General features: G+C 36.4%; 1 protein-coding gene and 1 non-coding gene across 5 annotated transcripts in view; both read left to right on the top strand.

The window, feature by feature from the left end:
* Positions 1-24704, top strand: part of LOC149077681 (lysophospholipase D GDPD1-like) — a 41417-nt gene that overhangs the window by 10783 nt on the left and 5930 nt on the right. For 3 of the 4 annotated variants that reach the window (XM_089245247.1, XM_089245248.1, XM_089245249.1), the window contains 5 exons: positions 1774-1936; positions 12874-12916; positions 14259-14394; positions 14549-14594; positions 24011-24132. In XM_089245247.1, coding sequence (XP_089101373.1) covers positions 1774-1936; positions 12874-12916; positions 14259-14394; positions 14549-14594; positions 24011-24132 — 510 coding nt within the window. The remainder of the gene's footprint in view (positions 1-1773; positions 1937-12873; positions 12917-14258; positions 14395-14548; positions 14595-24010; positions 24133-24704) is intronic. The other variant, XM_089245250.1, reaches the window with a different exon arrangement.
* Positions 9450-9522, top strand: TRNAR-CCU (transfer RNA arginine (anticodon CCU)). The gene has a single exon. It is a non-coding gene; the product is annotated as a tRNA-Arg (tRNA).

The raw sequence follows: 24704 nt of genomic DNA, 5'->3' as shown, positions 1-24704 counted from the left end.
TGGAAGAAATATTTTTTCTTTAATCAGCTGAGGGCTAGGCTAGTACTAATCAAAGCAAATGAAGCCAGTATTTATTTATTAGGGCGCAAGTGGTAAAATGCCTGTCTACCACCATGAAGCTGTGGTTACCATTATAGTTTGTATCATGGTGGTGAAGGTGATGTGCTGACACTTCAATTCAAATAGTGACTTATCGATTATGTAGCTCAATTTCGACTCCATTAAATTGTTTTATTCCAGATAACGGCTAAATATACAGTTTATTAATTAGAAGAAACACACGGTACGTTAACACACATGTACGAAACAAGAAATACACGGACACATAAAAATGACATTTTGACTCTGCAAGAAACGAAAGCCTTCTCTCTCAAAAACAGCGAAAGAGAGGTAAAGAAAAGGCGTGCTCAAGAAAACGATGTGTTGATAGATTTCGAATGCCAGCACCTACGCACTCTTGCCAACAGCACCGCCACAAAGGCTACCATCAGGTTCACAGGTTCGATCCCGGGTAAGGACTTAGATAAATTCTTTCCCTACCAGACTTGAGGCGACCACTGATAGATGGCGCCTTCTCAATATGTCCTCACAAAATCTAATCCATGCTCAAGACTAGTACGGAAGTACATATATCATGACTTTCTGTAGAGTGAAAGATTTCCAAGTAGTAGACTTTATTTATTTCTTAAATTTGATGATATGATATTAAATCTAGTTAACATAACATCTGCTGCAGCTTCTTTGTCAGAAAAAAGTTATTAGCTCTGCGTTGTAGCATTGTTTCTGACAGTGCAAATTAATTGTCTTATTGGTAAATTTTTCTCTTTTTTTTGTACTGTTATATAACAATAAATTTGATTTGATTTGAAAAAAAAAATCTATCATGTTCTCTGTTTGGTTTTATCATTGTATTGACAGGGTTTCAAAGTCAAAAGGTATATCATTGGACCTGTAACAATTGAGGGAGGGGGTTTGGACTACAGCGAGGCAGAGGGGGACTACTGTCTTTGGCGGCAAGTTTTAAGGGGAACAAAAACACTAGCATAAAGTTAACAGATTTTACAGTGTAGCGTGTGGTAAATATATTTTTGCTTCCACCCCCCCCCTCCACAAAAATCCTAGACGCTGGGGGGGGGGGTACATTAACTAGTGGTACAATTATGCGCTATTCAGGGGAGATCAGTAATTGCAGAAAATCAAGTAATGCAATTTTAAATGCAAAAATTAGGTATGGTTAAAAATAGCATACTGAAAGAAATGGATATGCAGGAAACATAAGTGGCTTCACATCAAATACGGACATCTGTCAAAAAAAAAAAATCGAAATTGAGTTAGCATTGATTTCCTATAGGGTTTTTCTCACTCTTTTGAATGACGAAATCTGTTTGCATCAATAACAAATGCAAGCACATTATTTCTAGCTTAAAAAAATCATCAGGAAATAATTCAATGGAAATTGCACAACAAAAAGTTGTTTTTTATCAACTTACTGAAGGTTGCAAATATCTGTCTTTGATGTGAAGCTATGCATTTCTGGAAAGGGAGTGCTTTAAGCATGTAAAAATAGTGTTGATAAAGTGAGCGTATTGCCTTAGCTAGTACTAGTATTATTACTCAAGAGTTGCAATCTTGCAGATGAGAAAAAAATTTTCTTATGGAAAAAATCAATGCAAATCATACAAATTGGTGTTAGCATGATAAAGAAAAGTTCAAGAATCACTGACTTTTGTGTTGCCCAAACTTCTCCTAATTTTGATATTATTTCAATTACAGAGTTTTTACCTGTTCTGTAAAGACTTTATTATGAAAGTTGTTCTTGTTGCCTCAGTAATCGGAGGGTACATCACAACTTCCTACTTCTTTTTTAAATATCCTCAGTTGCTTCACAAGAAGAAAGAACTCAAGTTCTATTGTCGACACATCAGTCACCGGGGAGGTTAGTGCAGATTTTTTGTTAATTCAGTTCCTAAGATCCAATTTGGTGATTGTTTCATTATTATTATACTTTTAAATGTCTTTTGGTGCTTGGATAGACAAATCTGCTTGTAACAAAATCAGATATGGCAAAGTATGGTTTGTTATAAGTTTTTTATTCTGTCCCAGTGGGTCTGCTAACCAAAAACAGTGTGATGATTATGTAAATACACCATAGGTCCTGATGTTTTGGAATATATATATATATTGGTCAAATCTAATATAGCAAAAAAAAGTGTAAATATAACAATTATTGTATGCAATGATCAGTTCTAATAGGCCATCTTAACAGAATCATGGGCCTCTGAGCAAAGTAATATTCTAGGGCCCCCAAATTAGCCAAAAGCATGTGCTTATAAATTTTTATGCTTTCTCTCGAAAATCATAGATTCAAATCTGATCTATCAGGAGGCCCCTTATGCCCTTGAGGGCCCATGGGTTAAGATGACACTGCTTGTAGGGAGAAATGTGTGAAGAACCACAACCACTGAAAAATAAGAATTTATTTGGTACAGAAATCAAATAAGACATAATTCAACCAAGTCGTCTTCTCAAGAAGATTACACCGTGTATATTGTAGAGATATTCCTGAACTTATTTTGCATTAATGTTCTGCTATTCATGACATATCACCATGAAGATTATTCATGATTCCATCTGGTAATCTTAAAATGATCATTTTTCCAAATTGGCTTAAGAACTTGAGTTCTTTAGTCAATATTAGTCACTCACTTTACGTTTGAAGGAATCTCCCATTAAAAATATGAATTTTGTTCTTGAAAAAATAAAATATCAGTTACAAATTTAAAAAGAAAGCAAATTTCAAATTAACACTTGAATACAATAGAAAAGGAATTGGGGATTAAATGTGTTTTGGTGTGAATGTAGCTTAACAATTAAATTAAGAAATACTGCAGCTGCATTGCTTTTCCACCAAACGCCACATCAAAACTCTAGCAATTAGATATTGGTGCTATATGCTAGCCAAAAGAGTTAATGTAGGCTACAGTATATATTATTGGCAGGGTTGTATCGGTTTAAACCAGTGATTCCCAACGTGGGCTATAGAATGTTCCAGGAAGGGCGGTTGAAGAGGCTTGGAGTTGACGGCTGCAGCAAGGAAACAGCATCTTCCAGGTGGAGGTTCTGGCCATAGTCTCTGCCGTGGAATGGGCGGTTAAGCAAGGTCAGCAGATGACGATATATACTTAGAGCGTGTCTAGTATTAATGTGATCAGTGTACTCCACATGAAAATACTCGGCGAATACACAAGCATTTATACATCCATCCGTCTATCAGTATCAAATGGGTCAAAGGCCATGCAGGAATAGTGGGGAATGAAACTGCGAATAGATTGGCCAAAGTGGCTCTTGATCTGCCAACGGAAGAACAACTCTTGCTGCCATGCAGTCATATCAAACAGGTGCTAAAAAGTGGCAACTGCTATGGGACAACAATGCCCATAAAGATGCCTACAAGTTACAGAAACGTGTCCGTTGGAATAGTACCATTTGGTCCAGAGAGAAAGTGATTATGATAACTGAGCTCAGCCTATATCTAACCGACATATATAGAATGAAGGGGTCTAAACTGCATTCCACCCATTTATTTTTCTGGTGATTTTAATTTCGTATTTTTTAAAATTCCGTAGTATGAGTTTACCGCCCATTCCGTGTGGATTATTTCCATTTATAAAGTGCATTCGGGATTATTTCGGTTTAAAACATGTATTTTGGATTATTTCGATTTAAAATGTGCATTTTGGATTATTTCACGTGTATGTGCCGTAAGGATTATTTGGATTTCTAACGTGGATTATTGCTGTGCAGTGGAGGAAGGAGGATGGGAAAAAGCATGTGAGCGGTGAAAAAAAAGGTTTTTTTATTTCCTTTTCTTCTCTGGGATACAGTAAACTCGGCACTTCTTGGCACCAAAGGGTGCTTATACTGCTTTTTCATCTTAGTTTCGGCCAGTGAAGTGGTGAAAACTCAAGCTAATTTTTTTTCCCATTAATTCTTAAAAAGTAGGCCTAATCACATGATACTGCCTTAATAACTCAATTAAGTTAGTGACTGAAGAAATGCAGTATGGATATTTAAATGTATATTAGTTAGTTATATTTGAGTAAAAATTGATGTGTTTCTTTAACACCTTTGTGAGCCGAGTGGATAACACATGGGTATTTATTTTGATGAGCATTTATTATTACGTTAGACTTATAGATAGATTACATACAAATGCAACGCCACAACAGGCAAAATGCCCAACGAGGTGGCTGAGAAAAAGATGCCCATAAAAATATGGATGTCATATATTTCCAAAATACTGCAACCCAATTAAAAATGCAATTAACAAAAATTATGAACAATATATACACATGATAAAATATTATACAATGCCCATAAAGAATACTTATGGTTGTCTTATTCTAAGTATGGATAGCTTCTCGATTTACCCCAACATGTTTATCGTATTTCTTTTTAAACGTGTCAATTGTGTTACAATTTACTACGTCCGGGGGTAAGCTATTCCATTTATTAACAACCCTATTAGAGAAAAATTCCCTGCGACACCATAACCTTGCATTGTCCCTCACCAATCGATACTGGTGTCCCCTTGTAAAAGCAGTCGATTGGCGGTTTACTAAAAGTTCATGGTCCATCCTATCCATCCCATTGAAAATTTTGAACACTTCGATCATATCTCCTCGACACCTGCGTTCATCCAATGTAAACATATTCAAAAAATGAAGTCTTTCTTCATAATGCAAGCCCTGTGTGCCAATAAAAACACGCGTAGCTCTTCTCTGCACCCCTTCAACCAAGTCTATGTCCCTCTGTAGGTATGGTCTCCAAAACCTTACAGCATACTCCAGTCCAAGACGAACTAAGCCTCGAAAAAGCGGAAGAATGACTTTAGGAGAACGCGAAGATACTTTTTTGAAAATGAGACCAAGCATTCTATTCGCTTTTTTGACCACCGCTGAACAATGTTCAGAAAAATACATATATGGATAGGAAGAATTTATAAAGCAGAAGGAACAGAACATATAGACATCTTATGTACTTGATTTCCAGGGTAGAAATGTTGAGTTCTCCTTACATAACACTAGGTGGCATTGTATGTTCTTATTACTTTAGTTCTTTTAAGGCGCGTATGCACTAGTCCGCTCGTGGGTACACAAACTTCCTTTGTGTTCGTTGAAAAAACAGATTCCATGTGGGCCCAGTGAAAACAGCTCAAGAATAATTCAGCAAAAATGTGCTCACTTTTTGGTAGATGTTCCCGGGAAATCTTTGCATCATCCGAAGGAATTGTTTTAAGGTTTGAACGTATCGCTCTGCCTGCCCATTACTTGATGGCTTGAAGGGAGCACACGCTTTGTGTTTTATTCTGTTATTCCTCATGAATGTTTGAAACTGGTGTGATGCGAACTGAGGACCATTGTCACTCACTAACACTAAAGGCAGTCCAAATTGAGAGAAACAGTCCTGTAGGCATTCAACTGTCTTGAACGTGTTGGTTAATTTCATCAGGTATACTTCCATCCGTTTAGAATGAGCATCGACTATGATCAAAAACATATGCTCGAATATGGGACCTGCGAAATCTATGTGAATTCTCTTCCATGGAGCACTCGGGTATTCACAATGGTGTACACTTGCTTTCACACCGGATCAGACTTGAATCTGAAGCAACCTGGACAGTTTTTAGCAGCTTTTTATGTCGCTATCAATGTCCCTCCTCCACTAGACGTAGGTAGGATCAAGCAATTGCTTTCATTTTATCAATGCCCAGATGGCCTTGATGGAGTTCATCAAATCAAGAATTTGATTTCTAAATTTTGTGGCGGCCACCAAGAGCAGACTGCCAGAGAGAGAGAGAGTATATAGAGAGAGGTAGAAAACACACGCATAGTTATACTCTCCTCCTAGTTTGTTATGGTGTAAATATTTCTATATTTAAGTGGAATAAATTTAAGATGTTAAAATAATCTGTTGTGTCAAAAAGGTGTGTACCAATGTCTCAGACACACAAACATCAAACAACAATTGCTTCGGAATAAAAACTCTTTGGCCATGCATAATACATCCGTCTTGCAAGGTGTACTCGGCTTCCTTCCATCCTAAAGGTTCACAGAATTTCAATTTCCTCAGCAACGGACCCAACTCTTCATCATTTTAGCTCTTGCTAAATGTTGAGCTTACACTGGTAGTGTTTTGATTTGATTTGATTCAACTGGAAGAATTCTATGTCATCCTTGATAACTAAGTCTTCGGACCTTAAAGGTAATCGGGAAAGACAATCTGCATTACCATGATTCTGTGTGTTACGATAGATGATATCGAACTGATATGCTTGTAAGATCAAGACATAATGCAGAAGTCGAGTAGCCGTCAACACTGGTAGATCTTTCTTCGAGCTGAATATCACTACCAAAGGCTTGTGATCTGTTGTGAGAGTAAATGTTCTGCCTTTCAAGTGAAGCATAAATTTCTTTACTGCCCAGATAATTGCCAAAGCTTCTTTGTCAATCTGAGAGTATCTCTGTTCCGTTTTCGTCAGCGTACGAGAAGCGAAAGCAATTGGTCTTTTTTCTGTTCCGTCAGGTAATACATGTGATAGAACTGTTCCTATTCCCACTGGAGAAGCATCCGAAACAAGGGTAAGAGGTAGTGTAGGATCATAGTGCATCAAGATTCGCTTTGAGCAAATTTCCTTTTTGATCTTCTTGAATGCAGTCTCACACTTTTTAAACCAACACCATGGAACGTCCTTTTTTGTCAGCTCATTGAGAGGATAAGCAATGGTTGCCAGATTTGGACAAAATTTCCCATAGCCTAGGACCACGCCCAGAAAACTTTTTATTTCTTGAATGTTTTTCGATGCTGGAACTTTCAAAATTGCTTCAGTTTTCTCATTTGTTTCACTTAGGCCATTTTCATCAATTTTGTGACCTAAGAAATTTATTTCTTTTTGAAAAAAATGTGATCTTTTTCAAATTTAACTTCAGCTCATGCTTCTGATATTTTTTGATAAAAATTTCCAAAGCCCTGAGATGTGACGCGTCATTCATTCTGGTCACTCTGGCATCCATAAAAACTTTTACACCATCTATTCCTTGGAATAGCCCATCAATGTACCTCTGCCATATTGCTGGAGCTGCATTTGTGCCATACATCAATCTTTTACAGGCGTATAACCCCTCATGAATGTTTATGGTTAGGAGTCGTTAACTGTCAGGGTGCATTTTCATTAAATATGCATGACTGAAATCCAATTTTGAAAATCGTTTACCCCCATTTAAACATGAGAATATTTCCTCAAACATTGGTAAGGATATGCTGAGGCAGCTCTGGATTTAATGTGACTGAATAAACTGCACATAACCTTATGGATCTGTCTGGTTTCACCACGGGAACAACTGGTGTAGCCCAATTTGTATGAAGTTTCAACTCTCTCAAAATTACCTTCTCTTTCAAGCCGGTCTATTTCTTCTTGAACCCGGTCTTTTAATGCGAAGGGCACAGTTCTCGCTCTATGAAACTCTGGGGTAACAACTGGTTTTAGCTTTAGTTCTACTTCATGGTTATTTATCTCACCTAGTTTGTTGTCGAAAATCTCTATATAATCATCCAACAATTTTTTTAGATCCATGTCAGTAGCGGTCCTTACAACCTTAAGAGCGTTTCAATCTAAATTGGCGTATAAGTTCAAGTGCAACTTTTGCTTTCGTATTACACTTTCTTTCACAGTGACATATTCCTCTGGGACAATTTTTTCTCCATTGTATGTCCGGAATAGTTAATTCTCAGGTTGAACTTTTTTCTTTGAGATTTTTCTTAATCTCTGTAAGTTCATTACTAACGCTGTTCCACCCCCATCAATTTCCATACTCACTGGTTTATTATCTGTGTTGATAGTAACCATCATGGGAGGCTTTTTCGGCTCTTCACTCAATACCGTCTCCAACCCAAACATCATTTTCGTTTTCCTCAACAGAAATCTGTTTCTGCTTGTTAGGTGTCCATTGAGTCTTCTTTGGCGCGTAACCAGGCTTTTTCTATACGTTCCGATTTTTTTACAGAAGCGATATTTGCTAGCAATAAATCCATGGAAGTCTTTATTCATTATTTGTCCCTGTTCATCGTATACATGGTGGATATTTGACAGCCGCAGCAGAGTAGTTTCTGTTTTACGTGGGCAGTTTCGTTTTCCTCATTCCCGCTTTCACTACCTTCATTTCTGCTGGCTTCCCGATAATCTCATATGCCGTTTGAACAGCTTTCTCCATCACCAGTGCGATCTTTATTGGTTTGTCTAGCTGGATGCGTCTTCCTCAAATAACCAATGGAGGATCGCACTATCTCGGAGCCCACTAACAAAAACATCCCAAAGCATGGTGTTCAGCATCTCTTGTTTACTGTCGCACGTGATTGGGAGATGTCCTAATTTGGCTATATATCAGTTTCCGCCCGCGAACTGATGCCTTTCGTATTCGTTCTGCTTTCTGTTTATAAACATGTGCCTACTCAGTATAATCAATGCTTTAGGATTCAAATGGTTCTTCAAAACATTTTTTTAAAATGGTGAATTCTTTCTCTGATGGATTGTCCGGAGACAATAAATTTTTCAACAAGTTATAGAGCTTTTGCTCGAAATTAAGACTTTAGCACCATGGGGGGAAAAGGGGCAGACGTTACACTGGGAGAAACACAGGCAAAACACAAAAACTGCAACACTGTTGGAGGTAAATCCATCTTGAGATTGAGGAAAAATCGATTCATGAACACTTTTATGCTCGACGAACATCACCGGCGACGGAACTGAAGCAGGCACCCAGAACACCGTAGAGAAAGATGAATCACATGAACTCTGTAGACGTTATGATCCTGACGTGGGAAGAACAAAAGAAGATATGTACGTTCTCCACGAAAGCTCAACAAAGAGTAGTTTTTGTTCCTTTTTAGAATAAAATTCAAGATTATTTATAACAGAGGGAGGATTGATATTTTGACCAGGACACTGGGTAAAAGGGATTTTAGTCATCTAGATATGGTCAAATATGGTCTTAAAACTGGGGGTGTACCACCTTTTGATTCTTAATAAGAATTTGATTCTTAACTACCGATTTGATCCTTAGTTAAGAATCAAGAGGCAATTTTTGCTACCACATTCTTAACTAAGAATCATTTTCCTTCTGTAGTTAAGAATTCCGTGACCCCACTTTTTTAGTTTGATTCTTAGTAGACAATTTTTTTCTTCCAGCGAGATGACGTAAATTCTTTCTTTAGTAAAAGTTTTTTTTGATTTTGTATTTACTACCTTATTGTAAAAAAAAAGTATTTAACAGATGCATTTCTATTTCCGAATAAGAAATTTATCCAACTTATCGAAAGGTTGTGGCGAAGAGTGAAAAACTGTGTCGGGAGTCTGTACTATAAATATATGTACAGCATGTATATGTTGTAGCACCCTCGTGGCCTAATGGATAAGGCATCGGTCTCCTAAACCGGGGATTGCGGGTTCGTGTCCCGCCGAGGGTACAAGCCAATGTTTTAGTTTCTTCGGGGTTGTGAGCGGTTCTATCTATTGAATGAAGCATTTGAAATTAATGGAAAATATGATAATTGTAATTAAGTAGTGGTCGGCTGAAGTTGGTTTTCTGTGGTTCCCAACTTCAAGGCGCAAACGCGAGCCGATCTCCCCGTTAAAATACAACGATAAATCATTCAATCATAACACTTCACTCATAGTTAGAAAAACTTGCGGCAGATGGCAGCACTACACATAGCAAGCATTACAGAGAAACAACGAAACTTCACGTCAGGTTTCACTACACGTACACGCACATTCCCGCATGTACCGATTCATTGGGGGGTTCCGCGGGGGTGGTGGTGTAGTAGTAGTAGGTAGGGCCCCCAAAAAATTGCTCGGGGATCCATGATGTTCTTAAGTCAGCCACCTCGTTGGGCAATTTGCCTGTTGTGGCGTTGTATTTGTATTTGTAATAGTGTTGAAATTGGATCATCTCGATAAAATTTGATAAATTTTACTATATTTATCAAATTTATCAATGATTATGCATAATTCTCAAATTTTGTATAATAATCTAAAAAAACTTAGTGACCTTCCTGATTCAGTGCTCAGGCACTAGACCCCCTTTGCCCTGTGCTAGTTGTGGTCTTGCCAGCTGTGAGAAAAGGGGTAAAAAAACTATTTAAAAAATTAATAATGGAAAAAATTTTTGTGGCTTTTTTCGACCATTTGAAGTTGTCTATGCTAGTAAACCACTCAAAATGGACAAAACTGATATCAACTGGGATGGTTGATACAGATTTTCCTCATGGTTAGAACCACATTTGGTCAAAGTGAATGCAACCGTTTCTTAAAGAAAACACATTCTGATCCTTGTTAAAATTAAAAACCGATCTTGAATCTGATCTTAATTTCAAATTTAATATGAAAGAAAACAATTAAAACTATTACTCTACACCAGTTTAAGATCATTTCAATGTATTTCAGTAATTTCAACCAATTTTTATCACTTTTGTTTGGTTAAAACCACTTTTGATCGGCTAAAACCCTTATTATTGGTGGTCATAAAATAATTCAATATTTTGGGGAAATCAACATATTTTTTTCTTTAGTATTTAAATAAAGTTTTGAAATAATTTGCTGCTATATAACACTATAACATGAATAAGTCTATAAGCTAACTCTTATTAAACTTGAATTTTAATTCCATAGAGTTAGATAGAAATGTCAAATATGCTGAAGTTTTTTGCTGCTTTGCACTACTTTGTTATTTATTTATACAATATTGTTGGCCCTTGGGCCTATAGAAGAGGATGCGATTGAGAATGACAAAGATATTGTTTGATGTTGGATAAAAAACTAGTGATAGAGGGAGATTCAACAATAGAGCTTGGGAGTTTGTTCCATTCACCAATGGTATGAGGAAAGAAGCTGTATTTAAAGCAGTCAGTGGAAGAAAAAATAGGTTTAATTTTAAGGGAATGGTCGAGTCTTCTAGAGATGTAGGATGGTTTGGCTAAGATACCAGTAGTATCTATGTTGAATTGACCATGGAAAATTTTATAAAGCAATGTTAATCGAGAAATGAGACGAAGAGTAGAGAGAGGGAGGAGATGAAGTTCATTTTTAAGTTCGGACACAGAAATGAAAGATGACCAGCAGTCGTGAACAAATCGGGCGGATTTATTTTGAATTGATTCAAGTTTGTCTGTATTACTGGAGGTGTAAGGGTCCCAGATTTTAGTGGCGTAGGAGAGGACGTGGGAGATATAAGTTTGGTAACAGAGAAGTCTGATATCCCAAGTAGAGTGTTTAAGATTGCGGCGGAGGAAGAAAAGTTTGCTAAGACACTTCTGGTAAATGTAGTCGATGTGTTTGTTCCAACGTTGGTCGGCTGAAATAATGACACCAAGGTATTTGATATGAGAAACTTGGGATAACGGTAGATGATTGATGGAGTAGGAATATTCAAGAGGAAGAAGTTTACGGGTTACTTTCATGTGAACCGTTTTTGAGATATTCATTGGCATTTGCCATAGGGAACACCAGTCGGCGATGGAAGCCAGGTTATGTTGGAGAAGTTCTTGATCAGATTGATGGTGAATGATACGGTAAATTACACAGTCATCAGCAAAAAGTCTAGTGGTGCAGTTGAGGGATTGAGGAAGGTCATTGATATAAATTAGGAAAAGTAACGGGGAGAGGACCGATCCTTGAGGGGTCCCAGACTTTACGGAGGCGGATGATGAGTTATGATCATTAAAATGAACAAACTGTTTACGGTGTTTTAGGAAAGCCTCCACCCAATTAAGTTATTGAACGTTAAGGCCAAGGCAGGAGAGTTTGAGGAGAAGTTTATCGTGGGAAACTTTATCAAAGGCTTTAGAGAAATCTAGGAATACGATATCAGTTTGTAGGTTTTTATCAATGGCTTCAGAGAGGTCGTGGATGAAGAGGGCCAGTTGGGAGGTAGTAGAGAGAGATTGTCTAAAGCTGTGTTGGTTGGGGAAAAAGAAGCTGATGGAGTCTAAGTGGATACGGATTTCTTTTGCTACAATATGCTCGAAGATTTTACAGCAGGAGGAGGTGATTGCTATTGGCCTGAAGTTAAGAGGATTGGAAAGTGAACCAGTTTTGTGGATAGGAATAATTTTATTGATTTTCCAGTCGTTCGGGAGGGTAGCAGAATTTAGTGAAACATTGAACAGGATTAAAAGATAGTCGGCGACTTCATCAGCACAGAATTTAAGAATAGAATTTGGGATGTCGTCAGGGCCAACAGAATGGAGTTTCAGTTTTTTCAAAAGTTTTAGGATACCTTGTTTGGAGAAGGATATAGGGGGTGAGTTGTGGATAGAATCAAAAAAAGAGTATTGGGGAGGACAGGGGTCTATTGAGAAAACCGAGCAGAAAGCTAAATCGAATTCGGTAGCCATCTCTGAAGGAGAAAATGTATATTTATTTGAACTTCTCAGGGAAGTGGGACCAACAGATTTAGGTCTAAGGTAACTCCAGAATTTTGTATGATTGGTTTTTAAGTAATGGGGTAGAGAATGAGAGAGGTATTTGGACTTTTGGACGGAAATGAGGTTTCTGAGCTCTCGGGTGGAGGCTGAAATTATGGATTTGATGAATTGGATTATATGAGGGCTCAACTGTATTAACCTACCATTTGTATGTATATGCTCGAGTCCCTCTACAGGATGACACATCTTTGGCATTGTAGGCGACTGGCATATATTGTATAGCAATGCTTTAAGAATTCTTGTGTATCATTTGTTTGTTGTTCAAGTAACGCTGAAAGTGTAAAACTTACATAGTTTTAACATCACAACTATATCTGCATATGACTATTTTAGGAGCTGGAGAGTATCTGGAGAATACAATGGCTGCATTTGAAAAGTAAGATTTCTATGCTCTAAGGTTTTCAAATTTAACTTTTTTTTTCATATTAATAAATATCATACAAGTGATTTGGAGGGAAAAAAATTCATGTGTTATTTTTTTGTCTTAAAAGAAAGTTTGAAAGTTTTCTGAAAACAGAATTTCCTTGCTCTTTAAATTTCTTTACATTGTCTCAACTAAGCAACAAAATGACTTTATATTTGTGATTCTATTTCACCTTAACTCGTAGGACTAGCATCTGTTGCACTTATTATGCAAATTTGCTCTGAAAATGAAACTGTTAGCAAAAAAAGTAAACAAACAGTTGTTCTGTGAGTTAGAATTTGAGTGGCCTAGTTGAAACTTCCATCTCATCATTCAACTGCTGTTCGTGTAAAATTTGTAATTTAATTGTGAACTTTATAACTTGTATAATTTTATTTTAATGACTGGGGGACAAATAAATGATATGTTGAAATTGTTATGCAGTCAACACTCATTATGATGACCATGAACTATGGCAACCATTCTGTTATAACACAATTCCTATCTGAAATGTTTCAAATGCAACTATCCTATATCTTTGCTGTTCAAGCAAAATGTCATGTGTCAATAATTTTCAATTTTTTTATGGCACTCAAAGCTTCTTCACAAGTGCTTCCATGTTCTGTAATGAAATTTTTGCAACTGCCCATTGATCAGAAATATGGCATTTTTTACAGAATATGGAAACGCATAAAAAAGCTTTTAGTGGCATAAAAGAAATTGAGAATTTTGACGTATGACATTTTGCATAAATGGAAATGATATATTTTCCTTTGGATATAACGACCACCTGATATAATGTCTGTTTTCTACAAAAAATCTGTAGGGATATTTAAATACAAAGTTAAACTGCATTAAATAAGGAAAAGCCAATTAAGGTTGTTATAATAAGCATAGACAATATCAGCCCATTTGCTTCATATGACAAGCTGTATTCTCCCAAGACTGTTATATAAAGTAAAATATTGACCTTTGCAAGTATATATATGCTTCTGAGAATGTTTTTCTGTGTGGATTGTTCCTGACAGAGTCAATTATACTTGCAATTCCACTGCTTGGGAATTTAAATCTGATCAATCTATTTGAATCAATCTATTAATAAATTCCGCATCCTCTTGTGTAGGCCTCGGCCAAACAATATTGTATAAATAAATAAATAAATAAGGCACAGACAGCTGTAGGGATATTTAAATACAGATTTAAACTGTTAAATAAGGAAAAGCCATTAAATATATAAATTTATGTATAAGTCCTTTTAACATCTTTTTAAAATCAAAGCTTTTACATTGTTTTGTTCTTTTCATTTTTGTTACAGTGCAGTTAGACAAGGAACAGATATGCTCGAAATTGATCTGCACATGACGAAAGATCAGCAGATTGTAATTTCTCATGATGACCACTTGCTTCGAACAACTGGAATTGACATCCGAATATCAGAGACAAATTTTAAGGTTGGAATTGAAAGTTCTTTGGATTATTTTTCATTTTTAATTTCTTTCTACTCTCTCTCATTAAATTTTCAGTTTAAACCTGTTTTTCATATTTTGACTCATAAATCCTATTTTTGCTTGATTAAATTAATGTGTTAAATTTTAATATTTTCAGGATTTGCCACTTTTGAAAACTATTGTTCCAGTTGACTTTTCTGGAGGTTTGTATTTAAATTTTTTGAATCATTTATAAATTTCTCATAGCAAATTTCTTTACTTTCAAAGTTAGAAATTTACTACTTTCTGATTGGTTTTTGAGTTGCCATGGTCATTTCATGCTCAATACAGCCAATTAGACCATGACTTTGAAGAAATTCCAAATGACTTTTACACTTATACTGTATTTTGTCCATCTGTATGTATATCTTATATACTAATCTACATTTGGCCAATTTTTATTTAAAAAAAGTGAAATACTGCTTTGAAAGAACAAAACCATGACATCATTATTAGGAATCTTATTCCCTTTCTGCAACAGCTACAGGCTGTGCATCTTTTTTAGGGTAACATATTATAATGGGGGGGGGGGGCAACTCCCTTGATTCAAGTAAGAAACAATGAAATGAGATGTGGAATGTTACAATAATAAATTGTTACAGCTTCGAAATTCCCCATAGAAAAGGAAGAAAAATTTAATTTTTAAATCGCAAATTATAAAGGCATAAGTGAATATTATTCACTTATATTATTAATATATTATTAATAATTACTATTATTCTATATTAATTGTAGAACATACAATAGATCAGGAGGTGTAATGATGTATATAAATAATGATATTGTATCAAACAAAAAGGAAATGGGAGTCAACTTAATTACGGCTGAATAACTACATACAAATTTCCGAGAATATAACTAAGATGTTTTGCTCTTGTATCGATCTCATTCATATACTCAATTCAATAAAGAACTGGAATTATATTTAAAAAAGGTGAACACAAATTTATTAATTGTTAGTGATATTAACATTGATTTGTAATAATTGAAAATAGAAATAGCATAATGTCACAATATCTTGATGTATTAGTAACAAATGGATTAGTCCCTTTACATGAAAAAATTACTAGACAAACAGACATAACACAAACATGTATTGATCATATTTTTTATAGAAATAAACAAAACTGTGCTCATGAATTTACTGTTTTTAAAACCCAAATTGCAGATCACTATCCTGTATTGGGATACATAAACTTTCTGCAGAAAAAAATGAGTAGTATAAATGAGGAAAGTAAATATATAAAAATCATAAATTATGAAAAATTTGAAACTTTTATCTCAACTGAATCTCAAAAATGTCATTGAAGATGATAATACTCAAAATAAATATAAGCGATTTATGGATATTTTAATGTTGAATTCAAATTTATGAACCAGGACAGTAAAACAAAAGCCTAAAAAAAAGATAAGAAGAACTGGATAAATGAAGATATATTAAAAAGAATAAATTATAAAGAAAAACTCTACAAAAAATACAAAAAGAATCCTCACATAGTCTCATACAAATTGGAATACAAGGAATATGAAACAAATTTGAAAAAACATATTAAAACAATTAAACAAGAGTATATTAAAAACAATTTTAAAGAAATTGGAAAAGATAAACACATGCAATAGAAATACATAAATGAAAATATTTTTAACAAAAATATTGGATATAACATACTTCCAAACTTTCAAGATCCAATAGATTTGGCCATTAAATTCAATAATGACTTTATTACGAGGAATTTAAATACTAATGAAAATAATTTTTGTACCCATTGTGTTTGGAACAAAATAATGCTACTAGCAATTCAATCAATTCCATGTTTTATACTGATATAAATCAAGAACAGTTAAAACATGTTATAAGGGATTTAAGGGAAAATAAAGCAAGTGGTTATAATGGATTGACCCCTAAAATGATTAAAATAATTGCAAAATACCACTTAAGTACAGTAAAAAATTTAATTGATCATTCTCTGTATTGAATGGAATATTCTACCATGATTTGAAATACTCTTTAGTCCATCCCATATATAAAGCAGGAGATAGTAATAATTTGACAAATTACAGACCAATATCAATACTTCCCGCAGGGCTTCCACTCGTCCTACTTTTTGGTAAAATGTCCTACTTTTGTCCTACTTTCTTGGTTTTGTCCTACTTTTTTTACCAAAACCTATCAACAAAATTTGTGTAATTGATTTAATTGAGAAGGAAATTATTGATATATTGCCAAATATTACAAATGTTGGAGAATGCAATTAATGATTCTGCCAAAGCAGAAATTGTATCATTTTTAAGGTAATTTAGAGGGGGGGGGGAGTATGTGGACCATTTGATTGATTAGTTTTTCATTTGCTTAGTTTGAGGGTTCAACAAGTATAGTAGTCATTAAAAACTTCTGCCTGGATGGAAAAATAATTTTGTATTTATTATATTCGCGGTCTTGGACAGTAATTTTCATCATTCAAAATTATGGTGCAAATAGGTGAAGCAACAGTTTGAATTTCAAAGCAGTTGGATACATAGGCCTATTCTAGGTTTGGTGATTCTGATGCTACCCCATAGCATTCAGTTGTCTTCTGTATTTTTAAGGCATGAAGAGGCATAAACAATATTCACAATGCTCAGCAAAGAGCTAGAAATGGAAGTGCTTTATTTGTCAAAAATGATTACACTGGCATTGAACAGTAAAATGTGAACAAAACAGAAATATTTAAAAAATGATGAGCAACGCAATAAAACTATCTGGTTCACCTTGCCTTATATTCGTCGGATCTTCTAATTTACACATTTTTTCATTGTGCTTTCGAAAGTGGTCTCGAAGGTGCGTCATTCTTAAAAAATGTACATCTTCAAAATTTGCTGTGCCTTGTCGAAGAGAGTTGAGAGTTGACAAGCTCATCACTTTGGAAGACTCCAAAAAAGAATGTAATATACACTAATTGCCATAAAAATTTGTGCACCAAGAAATAATTTTGGGATCGAAACGAAAGTTGGCCTGAAGGTACATGTCGGGCAGATATGCAAATGATTAGAAATGCAGCATGATTGCGCAGTGCGTAATGCCACTAGAGGGCGTTGAACTTCGTTCTCCTTGGAGTATAAAACAGGTAAGCAGAGCTTGCTGGATTGTATTTAATCGTTTGCAAAGGAAATGCTGAGGTAGAGGTAGACATGCCGTTACGCCGCCGTCGAAGACCATATGAGCAGTTGTCAGAAATTGATAGGGGAAGAATCATCGGGATGATGGAAGCTGGGTGGTCAGCTCGGCGAGTAGCTCGTCAACTAGGCCGTTCTGATTTTACTGTGAGGAGGTGTTGGGACCAGTGGACAGAAGAGACGTCATTTACACGGCGACCAGGTTCAGGACGCCCTCGACTGACCAGTCGTCGAGAAGACCGTCACATCGTCCGAAACACACATAGAGCCAACTGCCTCATTGGCCGCTATCCAGACACAGGTAGCAGCTTCACTACGGGCCCCTGTGTCTTCCCGAACCATCGCAAGGTGCCTGGCTGAAGGACATCTGGTATCGCTGCGAGCATTACGTGTGCTGCCAATGACACCCACCCACCAACGCCTCCGTTTGGAGTGGTGTCGAGCACGATGGGATTGGACTGCAACGGAATGGAACCAGGTCGTCTTCAGCGATGAGTCGAGATTGAACTTGAGCAGTGATGACAATCATGTTCGTGTGTGGAGGCCCCGTGGTGAACGCTTCAATCCTGCCTTCGCTTTACAGCAACACACCGCTCCCACAGCTGGTGTCATGGTATGGGGTGCTATTGCTTACGATACACGGTCACCCCAAATATTGATCCATGGCACAATGACAGCCCAGCAGTACGTCCATAACATCCTTCAGCCACATATGTTGCCACTTATGGCAGGGCTCCCAGGAGCCATTTTTCAACAAGACAATGCTTGGCCACACACAGCAAGCATGTCACAAGACTGCCTCCGCCACATTGCAACGTCCCTTATGGGAGTTGCTTGCCCGGTTCGAAATATCCAGTAATAAAGTGGCAAACAACAAGTGGAAAATGATTGCAAATAAACTTTTGCATGAAATATTATTTATTCAATTTAATTAAAAAGTTAGTCAATTTTAACAATAGATTAGTATAACATGGAGCCCTTTATTTAACGTTAACAGAAAGATACTGGCTCACCAATTGATGATCATCAACAGTCAAACTTTTATATTGATCGGACATCCGATGTTGTTAGTCACTTCGACGTAGCCTTTCCCCGCAAGTATCAGAGAAGGTTTCTCGGTTGAGGGCCGGACCACCTTGATCAGTTGCAGGGGGGCCTCTCGGTTGAGGGCCGGACCACCTTGATCAGCTCCAGGGGGCCTCTCGGTTGAGGGCCGGACCACCTTGATCAACAATGAAGAACTTTGACTGTGAAGATTAGTTAATGTTTTCGATTCCGGACCTGCCGGAAAACGGATTCAAACACTGTAAATTATTGCATTTTAACTAATTATCAGCTTAAGGCCAATGGATACGGTAGCAAGACGGTGAACCGTCCTACTAGAGGGCTTCAGTTGAATAGAACAAACAAAAGATGAACGCGCAATCAGAGCTGTTACAACGTACGGCCGGTATTTAAAGGAAAAACTTCCGACCGCACATGTCTAATCAAGCCAATCGGCTTCAAGGTCACCTCATTTGCATGCGATAGTAGGCGGACATCACGATCGGCCTTGATCGTCGCCATACGATCACCGCTGCCGATGAATAGTAAAAATATTAGTGTAAACAACAGATTTACGTAACGGCGACTACAGACTTTTACGCCGGGGGACCATCGGCACGTTACAACATTACCACCCTTCCCTGGTCTGCTCTATCCCCAGATTTGTCACCAATCGAGCATATCTGAGATCATTTGGGACGGCAAGTTGGACACCCTACGAGGTTGGTCGAACTAGAGTCGCATTTACAGCAACTGTGGAACGAGATGTCTCAGGACATCATACGGAACTTGTATGCCTCAATGCCCGCTCGTATCGCATTGTGCATTCGGGCTAGAGGGGGTCAGACAGAGTACTAAAACTTCTGTTCATCTGTACCTTTTTCTGCAATAAATGATCCTTTTTCTTGGATTTTCTAATCACTTACTTATATTAACATAGTACTTACATGTGTAAAATTTTGTTTCATTTTGACGACTTCTTCTGGGTGCGCAAATTTTTATGGCAATGGGTGTATATGAGGAGAGACAGCAAAGAATTATCTGTGGTTGCTAGTGCACTATTTTGGCCAAAAATTGGTTTTGTAACCAAGTCATTTGTCATTTTGTTTTAGCTTGACTGAAATAGTGCTAGGGGAAAAAAGTTAATTCAAAATAAAAATTTTTTTTGCAAAAAGAAATTTTTTTAGGGATTTTTTTCCATTATGCTATGATTATGTTGTCTAAGGGGGTCACCCTCCCCCATCCTACTTTTTAGTCCTGCGTTTTCCTACTTTTTCTCATTTTTTGAGCGGGAGCCCTGTTCCCATCTTCTCAAAAATAATTGAAAAATGTATAAAAAACCAGCTACTTGATTTCCTAAATAGACAAAAAATTTTCTCAACTAGCCAATATGGATTAAAAAAAAATAAAAATACAGAAATGGCGATACTTGATCTAACTAACTATTTAAATAATGGATTCAACAATAATAAATGTTTCGTAACTGTGTTCCTAGATTTGAAAAGAGCATTTGATTTTGTAGATTTGGACATTTTAACAAATAAACTATTTGAAATAGGAGTGAGAGGAAACATACTTGAATGGTTTAAATCAGTGGTTCTCAACCGGGGGCCCTGGGATATTCCAGGGCGGCCACGGATGAAAATCTTGCAAAAGGGGAGCCACGGCTACTGATACGGGGGCCACGAAGAAATTTGTGACATTAAATTTTTTTAGTCAGAGTGACAAAAAAATTTAATTTCAAACAAAATGCATAGAATATTTTTTTCGTAATTTTTCCCCATTCAAGTAACATTAACATGAGGAAGAAGGAAATAAAAAAAGTGGTTCATGTAATCTCGGCGGTTTTACGACTTGGGGGTGATAGTAGGCCCGGACACAAACTATAGAAGAGGTTTAAACAAAATGGAATAACTGTAAAGACAGAAAATTGTGTGTGTTCAGACTTTTCATTCAAAGAGGGCTGCCACAAAGAAAACAGACAAAGATTTGTTGACCATTCATTGACATTTTTTTTAGTGCTGGTAGCAAATGTAATCCAAGAAGTAGATGGGTGAAAAGTGAAAGCTTATAAAAAACCCATCGTTTTCATGCAATTAAGCGATGACGGATAGCCATATAGTTTAGCACAAAGCTATCTTCAGCCAGCATTTGTATTTGTGAAATAAAAAAATTTAAAAAAAGTGTTCATGTGAGTTCAAGCAACCCAAAAACAAAACATCCCAATGCCTAATAGCTCTAAAGCCTTATAGCTCTTAATAGCTCTAATTAATTTTTTTAAAGCTTTTTAATTTCTTCAAGCTCATTTTAATAGCTCTGTGAACCTTTTAAAGATATCATTGGATGTAAATGGAAACCTCTGGTTGGATATTTTGAGGGCACAGATTCCCAAAAATATACTACCATCTATCGGTGAAAATATGTAGTCAAGTACATGTATCTACAATTAGTAAAGTATTGCACTGCATTGAAAACTTTTATTTTTGTTTATCAAATTATTTTTCTCATTATCTGTATATCAATAATTATCTCATTATCTATACAGTACAAAAATAATGATGCTCTATCGATGCAACATTAACATAAATAATTTGTGCAGTGAGCTTAATCAGTATCCTAGCAACATTGAAAATCATAATTTAAGTTTAGCCGTTGTCATCATCAATGGTTTTTGCAAATTGTGAAAATTTATACTCTTCTTCCAATGTTGTACTCTAATTTAAAAGTTGTATAAAATTCTATGATAATTTTTTTTAAAATAACAATGTGATCCTCACATATTCCCAAAGGATCAGCATTATCCATCCAGTTATTAAATACAGTAGACTCTCGGTAACTCGACACCCTAAAAGTATCGACAAACATGTCGACTTAAGCGGATGTCAAGTTAGCGGGGTTTCGCTCTAAATTTTTTTCCGATCATTTTCGTGTACGTAATTATATGCATTCAAACAATTCGATTAAATAAAATGCTAATTCTCTCATTAATTTTAATTTGGGGTTGTTTCATAATAGAATCGAAATATATAAATAAATTTACCTCATGAAAAATAATCAAGTATATGTGTTTTTCTTTCCGCAGAGAAAACAAAAATTCTACACTGTTCAGTTTATCTCGCGATTGTTAGGCTTTTACCTGAGTGCGTAGGAATCGACGTATCACAGCTTTCAATGCATCATGGCGAGATGGTGTAGATACTTCTTCATCTGAACTGTGGGTTTTTGATTTTCCGATAAAAAAAACTAACGGTTTCAATTTTTCTAGTTTGCAGCCAAAAGAACTGTCAAACGATCTTTGTGTTTTTCACCTCCTTCACATTTTTCACCTTCAAAGTCAAGCGTTTGGTTAGGCAAAAGGCGAAAAAATAAATCTGTCTCATCACAATTAAATACATCTGCATCTTTATACCCTTCTATCATTTTTGGTTTCAGAATATCATTCTTCCAATTTTCAACATTTTCTTGAGATGCAGATATGCTCTTTCCACAAACTTTCCTAAAAAAAATGCCATGGCACTCTTTGAATCGGGTCAACCATCCGCTGCTCGCAGTAAAATACCTTGAATGAGATTTTTTGCGAAATCCTTTGCTTTCTCTTGAATTATTGGTCTGGATAATGGGATTGAGTGAGATCGAGTGGATTTGAACCACGAAAGAGTTGCTTCCACGTCACTGAAGTCTGATTTTCTTATGCATTTTCTGCTTGGTTCATAAGATTCAAATGCTGACAAAAATTTTTCCTTATTTTTGGCAAATGTTGAAATAGTGTTCCGTGCAACTCCATATTCTTTGGCGAGTTCAAGAGACAACCAAATGACATATTCAGCGTCTTAATAGGCTTTAGCTCTTTTTCGAAGAAATCGTGAAACTGAGTTCCACCGAAAACATTCTTTACAGCAGACGATATCAAAACTCCCAATAGATAAGATTTTCATCCCTATTGGATGTTGACAATACTCACACGTTTTTTGACCATGAAAAGAATGAAAGACCTTTTTTGGAAACTCCACTAAAATGATAAGCCAGCCAATAGATTTCAAACATTCATTCTTCACATACACGACCCCCCTCTGCCCCCAATGCAAAAAAGGGACCCATCATAGAGAATAAAGAAACAAAGAATTCTCAAAGTACCCATGAACAATGTCAAAAAATTCGTATGACTGATAATAGAAGGCCAATTGTAAAAACCAGTCGTGGTGAAGAGACAAAAATCGTAGTCGACTTAAGCGGAGTTAAATACAAATACAAATAAATACAAATACAACGCCACAACAGGCAAATTGCCCAACGAGGTGGCTGCATGATGGATCCCCGAGCCCCTACCTACTACTGCTACACCCCCCCCCCCCCCCCGCGGAACCCCCAACGAATCGGTACATGCGGGAATGTGCGTGTACGTGTAGTGCAACCTGACGTAAAGTTTTTTGTTTTCTGTGTAATGCTTGTTATGTGTAGTGCTGTCATCTGCCCCCAGTTTTACTAACTATGAGTGAAGTGTTATGGTTGAATGATTTACCGTTGTAGGACTGTTGCTCTCTGTGGCGAGACTTTTTAACGGGGAGATCGGCTCGCATTTGCGCCTTGAAGTTGGGAACCACAGAAAACCAACTTCAGCCGACCACCACTGTGGGGTTCGAACCCGGATCCTCGCATCACGAGTCCGGCACTATAACCACTCGACCACCACAGCGGCTAAACATGTGTCGTAAGCCAAACATGTGTCGAGTTAAAGAGGTTTTCCTACATTGAAATTAGTATTGTGCCAACCATGGGAATAATAGATGTCGAGTTATCCACGTGTTGAGTTACCGAGAGTCTACTGTATATTCTTTTTAATTCAAATATATTCTAATGTAAAAGGTACAACAGATTTGAAAGATAGAAGGTGGATGGCAACATAAGTATCCAGGGCGCATTTTCAGTACAGCCAAAGCAATCCTAATAATCTGTGCTAACTATCCCCCTTTCTGTCGTATTTCTACTACTTAAGGGTATCCTATATCAGCCCACGACGGAAAGTGCCTAAAAAAGAAAGAAGAATACAGAGCTCTCCACGGATAGCTCCGCCAACCCTTGACCACATGGCCCATATTTCACTGGATACTTTTTTGCTTTTTTATCAGTGCTCCGAATATATTTATTTTCTAATTTATCAAATTCATTTGAAAAGAAAAGAAAAGAAAGAAATCCAAAATGGTATTAAGTTTTGGTATCAAATCAATTTGAAGAATTAAATTAATGACGAAGTTTTCGGGGGCGGGGGGATGCACCTAAATGCCTGCCTCACAAATTGCCCCTAGTTTTTTTCATATTTTTTTTACTGAAAAGGAAAATTTATTGTTTAAAAATATTTTTAAAAATACTTTTTTCATTTACTTAGGGAAAACTTGCATTTCTGAGAAGCCAGAGAAGATAGCTTTATTGGAAGATGTCTTCAAAAGGTTTCCCGAAGTTGCTGTTAACATTGATATAAAGATGGACAATGATGTGCTCATATCAAAAGTAATTTTTAAAATTTTTTTTCCATCGTTCAAAAACACAGCGGTGCTATGGTTTGTAAGCATAATTCATTTTGGAAACGTATTTGTATATCAAAGTGGAGTAGAAATGATGTAAACTCAGATGATTCCTTCCACAACCATCTCTCTCGCACCAGTTACAATTCTGGTTGTGGGGAGTTAGATTGTACCTTTATACAAAATTTTGCAGTTTCCAGGCCACACACACATTTTACATATCTCCCTAATTTCCTTTGAAGTGAAGAATTCCTCTGAATTTTTCTCCTCTTCCTCAGGTGAGATTCCCTCCATAATCTCTTGTTGCTTGCACTGCAGATCTGTGAGTTTGTTGGTGGTTAGTTCCTGGTCATGTTCTTCCATCAGCTCTTGAATATTGTTCTCATTTATCTTCAATACCAGGTTCTTACTAAAGGACGCAATTTCTTCAAGAATGACAGTTATTGTTCATGAGCAAAACCCTCAAAGTCATGTTCAACAAAACACAATTAGACCAAAGTTTCTCAGTCGTATTAAAGATTGACTGTCTTCCTCTCTTGATGATCCCATCTCAGATCT

The sequence above is a fragment of the Pholcus phalangioides genome, unplaced genomic scaffold (genome assembly GCF_987345545.1).
Source record: "Pholcus phalangioides strain wild (caught in Gottingen) unplaced genomic scaffold, Ppha-v1.0 ptg000015l_1, whole genome shotgun sequence".
NCBI lineage: Eukaryota > Metazoa > Arthropoda > Arachnida > Araneae > Pholcidae > Pholcus > Pholcus phalangioides.
The sequence above is the reverse complement of the archived record's forward strand: the minus strand, read 5'-3'. Positions and strand labels throughout refer to the sequence as shown.